Source organism: Crocuta crocuta, unplaced genomic scaffold (genome assembly GCF_008692635.1).
Source record: "Crocuta crocuta isolate KB4526 unplaced genomic scaffold, BGI_CrCroc_1.0 scaffold388, whole genome shotgun sequence".
NCBI lineage: Eukaryota > Metazoa > Chordata > Mammalia > Carnivora > Hyaenidae > Crocuta > Crocuta crocuta.
This window is the reverse complement of record NW_027528867.1, coordinates 447,830-456,321: the sequence shown is the minus strand read 5'-3', so window position 1 is coordinate 456,321 and position 8,492 is coordinate 447,830. Positions and strand designations below refer to the sequence as shown.

The 8,492-nt window shown below is 53.2% G+C and overlaps 1 protein-coding gene across 1 annotated transcript in view; it reads left to right on the top strand.

The window, feature by feature from the left end:
• VAC14 (VAC14 component of PIKFYVE complex) overlaps positions 1–8,492 on the top strand; it is a 101,165-nt gene that overhangs the window by 29,685 nt on the left and 62,988 nt on the right. The window contains exons 11-12 of the mRNA XM_077756336.1: positions 2,205–2,349; positions 2,622–2,687. Coding sequence (XP_077612462.1) covers positions 2,205–2,349; positions 2,622–2,687 — 211 coding nt within the window. The remainder of the gene's footprint in view (positions 1–2,204; positions 2,350–2,621; positions 2,688–8,492) is intronic.

The window sequence follows — 8,492 nt, the reverse complement described above, 5'->3', positions numbered from 1 at the left end:
GGTGGGGGGGGGGGGGGCCAGGGGGCATTTCAGCTAAGAAAGTGGTGGTGGCCTGCCAGGCACAGAGTCCTGGCACCCTGGCCCCACGTGGGAGCTGCAATGTCCCGCAGCTCCTGCCGGGGAAAGGGACTCACTGTGGACCAGGGGTTCACCAGGTCAGGACAGAAGAGGCAGACAGGGCGGCGTCCATTCATTGCTCACAGCTTCCTGAGCTCCTACTCTGTGAAGGCCTTGGAGTGCAGGTGGGCTTCTGGAGCTTCTCTAGCTTCTCAAGGCGATGAGCTGAGACAGCGTGCTGGCAGGAGCCAGGTGGGAGGCCACCAGGATGGGGGACAGAAGGCAGTAAGTCCTGGTCAGCAGCGGGAGGAGAGGGAGTGCCTAGGAAGTTGTCAGAGGAGAAACGAAAATGCTCGGGAAGCCCTGGGATAGATTGCTAGCCTGACACCGTAGCGCCGCATTGTCCATGGCAGTAGCCAGAGTCCTGGGGCTGCTGGGCAAGTGCGGTGTGACTAGTCTGGACAGAGGTGTGCCATCAGGGTGAAATGCATGCTGGATTTCAAAGACTTAGGACACCGAAAAGAATATGAAGTGATGTGTGTGTTGGTTTTTATATTGATTTCATGTTGAAGGATACTGTTCAGGTATGTTAGATTCATTAAAATATGTCATTAAAATTTTACTTGGTTCTTTTTACTTTTGAGTATAAAACTCAAAAATGTAAATTCCATATGTGACTCACATTTATTTCTATCAGACAATAAGAGAGAAACTGATGAAGAGGTTGATTGGGAGCTTGTGTTTGCCACCCTGAACTTGTCTGTCTGTGCTTTAGTTTCCCTGTCTGTCTTAGGCTAGCAAAGAACCTAGGTGTTTAGGTGTTCTCAGAAGACCCCAGAACTTCCAGCCACATGACTTCCTGTGGAAATCTCAGCGGCAGCCCCGCCCAGAGGCTCAGGGCTGCTGGGCTCTGTCACTCACACCCCTGGCCCCTCTGGCGACCCGAAGATAGAAGTGCCCACTCTCACCCCTAAACGAGCACCATGGGGAATCATCAAACCTTATTAAACAGCAGTTCCGTTTAGCAGTTACAGAGCTGAGAATGGGTCCCTTTAGGAATTCACATCAAATGAACTTCAGAGAGGCTGCAGGCAAATTAGGAAAGCACCGGCATCGAGTTCCTGCTGCCAATGAATAATTGAACAGCCTAGAAATACCACGCAAGACCGTTTTGTATGGACAGGCAACTGAACTGCCTGGCCTGGGTCCTCGGGAAAGGCAGTCCCTGGTCTGCACCTGTCGTGACACCTTTGGACAGAAACAGCGTGACATGTCGAAGGAAGGGAACCCCTCCCCAGCATCCTAAGGTTCTCTGCCCATGCTGTCCCTATCCCTGAAAATTCCAGCCTCTACATGGGAACCATGCTTTGAGCAGAAGGCTGTGTCTGTGTCCCGGCAGCATACAACCTTCTCAGGGCTGCTCGGTGTGACATTTCTCTGCCTGGAGGCCACCAGGGCCCCAGGCCAGAGAACCTGTGCCGCACTGGAGCAAAGTCCAATTCCAACAAGCTGTTTCTCAGAGGCAGAGGCTGTGTCGCCTCCTCCCTGACTCAGATGAGATTGTTACACCTTCACAGGCAACTCTCAAGGCTTCTCAACCAAGCCAAACCCTGTGCTAAGTGCCCCGGAATATGGCAAGATCTAAAGCCACTGCCCCCTGTCCTTACTGGGTAAATATTCTTCATTTGCCTGACGAAAAATCTTTCGGCTCTTAAACAGTGTTTTCAGGGCTTTCCTCTCGACTCATTGGATCCATGGGTTTTGTTTTATCAACAAAGGGTCTAGACTGAATGCCCTGAGGATGCTGAACGGTTTTTCATCCCTGAGGTCTGCTGGGGCCCAGCTCAGTGACATCAAAGAGGTTTTCTCCTGTACAAGCCAGGCCAGTGCTGGGGAGGTAGGTGGGCACCCAGCAGACTGGCCCTCTTCCCCCAGCTGCAGCCTTGGAGAGGGAGGAGCAAGGCCGCGGGGGTGAAACTAGCCTCCACCAGCCTCGCGGAGGGTGCGTGCCGCCCGCCGGCTCCTGGCTACCGCACCCAAGAGAGTGCGGCCACGTGCGGTTCTGACTGCGAAGCCAGAAGCACTGCAACTTGGCAGGAGGCTACAGCGGGCTTCATCTCGGCTCTCCTCCCCGGTCTCGCCCACAGCACCGACAGGGCCCCGGTCACCCTCCACCTTGATGGGATCGTGCAGGTCCTGAACTGCCACCTCAGCGACATGGCCATTGGGATGATGACTAGGATTGCGGTCCTAAAATGGCTCTACCACCTCTATATCAAGACTCCCCGGAAGGTGAGTCCCTGGGCCCATCAGCCCGATAGGCCTGTCCAAGCTGGGGGCTGCTTCTGGGTCCATCTCAGTTTTCTGGGGCTCCCCATGCTTGGTAGGGTTCTGCTGACTGCAGTTCTAGAAAACCCTGACAAGCAGAGAAGTGAAAGATGCCTGAGGAGCCCTGAGGGTGCGGGGGAGGTCCATGCAGTGCCCTTCGACCCTGTCCACGTCGAGTCTAGTAGTGGAGCTGGGGTGGGGAAGCTCATGGGTGTCCCGGTTTCTCTGCTCTCCAGATGTTCCGGCACACAGACAGCCTCTTCCCCATCCTGCTTCAGACATTATCGGATGAATCTGACGAGGTAGGTCACCCGCGCCCTCTTCCTTTTGAGCATGGCTGCCCAAGGCTCCCCTTTTGATTGACAGATTGGATCTGGTAGCTGAGAGGTGCTTGTTTTGTTGTTCTCTTAAATCAGCACCCAAAAAGTTGCTTACAGGGAAAGGCACATTGCTTACAGGGAAAGCTGTGTTTAATGCTCTTGACTTTGGGAACAAGGACATCCTCTGCCGGCCCTTCTGAGGAACAGTGGGTCAGTGTATCAGTGAGGATGCCTGCCTCAGGGGGAAACTGGCTCATCTATAGAAGATGGGGGGTGTGGTGGTGGGCAGCTCGGCTGGGCTGGGCGCCTGAAGGCAAGGTCTGGCCCTGCCTAGCTGCCTGACCATGAGCAAGTCGCATGTCTGGTGCCTTCTCTGCTCGGTGGGGCAGTAGCTCAGAAAGGGCTGAGTGCTGGGCCCGGCAATGCTGGCTGCCCTGTGAGCTCTTGTGGTGTTCTGTTCATTTTAGCCAGACTCCATTCTGACCTCTGGCTTGAAATTGGCCCTTTAAGCTTTGCTTTGTCAGGGTCACCAAGAACAGAAGGGAGAGGTTAGCCCAGAGAAAGGGAAGAAGAGCTGCGCCCTGCGTCTCTCAGCCTTCTGGGGGCTGCCCCTGTTCCCACCCCATTCTCGGCAGCTTTCTATCCTCGGCTGTTAGCCTAAGGTGGTGCTTTTTCAAGAACCCCCTGCCTCCCAGCCTCGGGGCAGGATTGCTGGTGGGTGTTGCCATTGGCCAGAGTAGCATCCCTTCCCTTCACCCATACCAGCTGCAGGCTGCCTGTCGGATGCTGACAAGCTGTACCTTGTCTGGTCCCTCTCCTTCCCTCTTCTGGGCTCCAGACAGCTGTGGGCCCCAGGCAGAGCTGTGTGCCCCCATGAGGCAGTGGGCATGTGAACCCACAGATCTGCCCATTGGGAATATGGGAGTGGACAAGAGCTGGGGCCAGGGGAGAGGGGAGAGCGATATCGCTTACGGTTTCCCGTGCATGAGGCGCCTGAGGCTGGTACCAGGCTGTGTGGGGCCCAAGGTAGTTTTCCTGCAGCCTGAATCTGCTTTCTTGAACCTGAGCTGAAAAGAGATCAGATGGGCAGGTATCCGCCTCTGCATCCTATGAGGTACTCCACATTTCCAGAAACATCCAAAACATATGGTCTGGGAATCTGCCCTTGACCCCTCCTGCTTGCCCCGCTCATATGCACACATGCACACACGTGCCCTCTCTTTCCCTTTCCTTCAGCACACACTGCGGTGTGGGGCCCGGGAGGACGTGGCCTGGTTCTGCCTGAGTTGAGGGTGACTCAGGGCACGGGCACAGCTCTCGTTTCAATACAAAAAGAAAGAGAACAACTTTGCTGATTGGTTCCTTCCCTAGGACTTCGCTGGAAGCAGCTGAGTCTTCAATCCTTTAAATTGAGTTGTTTAATCCCATCCAGCTCTCTTTGCCTGCGATTGGTTTTTGTGTGCGTGTGCGTTTACAGGGAGCAGGAGGAGATGCAGTCCATTAAACAGCTCTGTTCAGGTTGCGGCTGTGGAAACTCGATTTGCTGAAGTGCCAAATGTTGTCAGAGCTTTGGGGCCCATCTTGTGGGCCTCTGATGGGAGAGGATTGCAGCTGCTCTTGGGGACAGTTGTGGAGCTGGAGGGAGGCTGTCGTAACAGGAGCGGAGAGTCGCTGCCTTCTCCTTTCTAGGGGAGGGAGGTGGGGACCAAGATAATCAGTGGTGAGTCCCGATTCTGCCCCATCCTGGTTCTTGACCAGATCACATTCCTAAGTGTCCCCTGCCCAGTCTCTTTGGCAACCTTGGGGGCATACTGTGTCCTTGGCAATGGAAATACAGCCACAGACAACACAAAGTCTCCCTCTCCTGGAGCTTCCTTCCTAGGATATCTAGAAATCGCTCTGTGGTAGGTTTTCCCAGTGTTTCCAAACAGCACTGAACTCGAATCAGAGCTCCCTGGGGTTTAAGACCCAGAAAGTGCATTCAGTCAAATCAGACCACAGCGAGACTGGTGGGGAGAGGCGCCTTCCTATTGACGGCTTCACAGAGCCTCCTTCACTAATTGAATTTAGCCACATTACATCCAGCCGAGGGGCCTCAAGGCACAGGTTAGCCCATTGTCTTGGGTGATCAGTAATAACAGCTTGTGTGAAGTCATTGCTGTGCCCGGAACTGTGCTAGACACTTGACTTTAGTATCTGGCGAACCCTCGACAGTTCTGTGGGAAAGTTCTGGTATTATTTCCATTTTGCAGTTCAGAAAACAGACTGAAGGGTGTAAAATACCTCACCCGCAGCTAAGAAGTGATGAGGCCAAACTGAAAACCAGATCTCTTTGACTCCAAAGCCCATTTTCTTAATCGCTTAACCATCATACCTATGTTCCACCAAGCGTGGTCCCAGCTACCCACACTAGAACCAGACGGGAGATGGGGAGCTTGTGTTTAGTTGTATCGTCGTCCCCATTTCTAGCCACCTTCTCCTGTTCCACAAGTTCTTCAGAACAGTTCTCAATGTGCTGTGGAGAGGGGTGTAAATCTGCAAAAGCTTCAGCCTCCAGACCCTCTGTCCCATTTTCTTATTGACTTATAGAAGCTCTTTGTATATTGGGGACATTCAGTTTGTCATCCTGTGTTGCAAATATTTTTCTCTCCCAGTATGGTTGTGATAAACTCACATGCTCCTCACCCTTGGTGAGGGCCACTGGCCTCAGGGAACAGAGTGTACCTGGGTGTTACTAATGCAAGAGCTGGGCACAGGGAGAGGCGGAGTCTCAGAGACCTAGTTCTGCCCCCACCACCATGTTCCGTAGTCCCATTGGCCAGTGGCCTTGCTGGATTGTCTCACCTGCCATTGCTTCTCAGTTCTACTCCAGTGATAGCTTGCTAGTCCCTGCCCTTCTGGCATCCTCAGTTGTTTCTGCTTTTCCGTTATTCAGGATAAGTGGCTAGTTCCTCAGTATCACCAGGTCCTTGCACGCTTTGTCTGAAAATCCCTTCGGTCAGAAAGAATTTGCAGGTGTCAAATTAATATTCTTGGCACCAGAGTAGCAACCCTCCCCCCCCCCATTAGCTAGAGATCCAATTACATGTTTTTAAGTGAAAATGCGACACTGATTTCAGCAGCGTGGAATGTAGGGTGCATGCCCTTCAGAGCTTCCTGCTGGCCCCTGGGAGGGAAGTGGGCCTGCTTCTCCTGCCCAGAAGATGCCAGGTGTCACCTGCCTCCTAAGCCTGCAGCTACCTGAGCGAACTCCGCCCTTGAGCACCAGAGGACAACAGCTCCTCTCATATCCCTGAAGGTGTGTGTGGCTGATCCAGGAGGGGCCTCAGGACCATCCTGATTCCCCACCCCTGTCCCACCCTGCACTCAGAATCCTTGGGGTATAATGGGTTACTGTCCATCTGTCCAAACCCATAGAATAGACAGCACCAGGAGTGAGCCCTAAAGTAAACCATGGACTTTTGGTGACATTGATGTGTCGGTGCTGGTTCACTGATTGTAACAAATGTACCACTGTGGTGGGAATGTCCATTCGGGAGAGGCTGTGTGGGGGCAAGGGCAGGGGTATGTGGGAAATCTTTGTACCTTCTGCTCACTATTACCGTGGACCTAGAACTTTGTAAAAACTGAAGTCTACTTACACAGAACAAAAATGCAGGACTTTAAAAAATAAATCGCAGTCTTAGAAGAGAGGAGGGGTGTCTGGTACCCCTAAAAGAACATAGCACCCTAGGGGCGCCTGGGTGGCTTACTNGTATAGCACCCTAGACAACTGGCCCCCAGACCTGAGCTTGGCTTCCGGCTCTCACCCTCTTCACCAGGGACCTTGGAGCCTCTGGCCTGTGAAATGGGGCACATGATGTCCACGCTTGCCTCATAGAGCATTGTTGAAAGAGACAGCGTAAAGCTTCCGACCAGATTCTGGCCCATTGTAACTACGTATCTGTCATTACAAGTGCTTTCGCCAGAAATTATCATTTCACTGCCTTGAACTCTCCCACCCAGAAGCAGGGCTCATCCCGTTTCCATTAAGTCATTTTGCAAAGCCTCTGGGCCTTTTTTGTACGGCATCTTCATTAAGAAGTTTATTTTCAGTATTTTAAATTTTGTTGTGATGTTGAGTGGCATCCCTTTCCGGTAACATTTTCCCCCCAGGTAGCACTGGAGCCTGCACGGTCTTAGGGGTTAGGCGGTCCAGGAATGCGGCCCTGGCTCACCACTTCATAGTTGGTTGACACTGAGCTTGAGCAGATGACCTGACCTCTCCGAACCCTAGTTTGCTTATCCGAAAACCGAGAATAATGGTAGAAGTGCCCTCCCAGGTTTGCATTCCCAGGATGAAATGAGGTCATAGGTATAGAATACCCGACACAGGTGGGCACGCGGTAAATTTTAGCTCCTGATGCTGGAAATCATTTCCGTAAAAAATGGCAAAGCTACACGTGGAAATCAGGAAGATAGGCTGTTTTTCCCTCACATCCTTCCTGCCCCAGCTTTGGCAGCAAAAGCCAGAACAGAAGCTGGTCTCTGTCCTCTGTTCTCCTGTGTGTCTTTAGGACCACACTGACCCCGTGCAGATGGCCAGGTGGGCGGGCTCCACTGGGGGCTTGTTGTCCGTCTCCAGGCCAGAGGAAAACCAAGGGAAGACAATGGGCAGCAGACTGATGCCCCTTTCTATACCTTCTCCCCGTCCCACCCCCTCCCTCAGCACCCCCAGGACCCCTGAGGTGGAGCTGTCTGCCCCAAGTCAGGGGGCGATGTTCGAGGCACCGCAGGTGGAAGGGAGGAGCCGGCTGCCTGGCTCCCGGGAGAGAGGAGGAATAGCATCAGCGGCAGAGAGCCTGCCTGGGGTCTCTGGCTGCCACAGCCTCCTTTAGACGCAGGCCTCCAAGTTCAGGGAGATCCAGAAGGGCACACCCCGCTGGGGCCTCCAGAGGTGCCTTCCCCAGAGTCTTCTCACCCCTCAGAGCTGACGTGTCCTTAACACTTAAGAGCAGAGATTCTCAACCCAGGAGCAGTGCCCCCTCCTCCTCCCCTAGTCTCAGAGTAACTATGAGAAGTTGCTGAGGGCAGTTTATGGTTCATGTGATGTGGCTGACGTAAAAGATAAAAAGAATGAGAACCACTATTCTCAAAAACTTGCAAGGTAGCACTGTGAGGACATTGTTTATGGCAGTGCAGTTTCTTGCTCAGGAGCCCAATTACCTTGTGAGGCGTACAGCCATGACCTAGGAGGCTAGGGTAGTGGGGATGGGTATAAGGAGTGATTTGGGGACCCCACAAGAGCTGTGATGTACCGCAGTCCAGGACAGCCGGGACCTCTCTGTCCTCAACCCCATAGCACACCTCAGGAGTGTCCAGACCTGTGAGGCAGGGAACCCCAGGCTGCTCTAGGCTTTTCCACTTTAAAGTTAAAATCCTGGAAAGAGCCTAAGTGTCCATCAGCTGATGAATGGATCAAGATGTGGTTTATATATACAACGGAGTACTACATGGCAATGAGAAAAAATGAAATCTGGCCATTTGTAGCAATGTGGATCGCACTAAAGGGTNGGTTAGTGACAACAGGGCCTTCCGCGTCAGGGTCTCACCCAGAGGGACGCCCCCGGCTGAGATCATCCCCATGGTTTCCTCTTACAGTCCCAAATGACCAGGGCTGCGCTCTCCTGTTCCAGCGCAGGGGTGCTGCTAGTGAAATCGGGCATCTCTCAGTGGTTGCCACAGAAATGGGGACTTCTGCTTCATTGGAGCCCCTTCATCTGAGGGCAGCTCAGAGAGGGGATGACC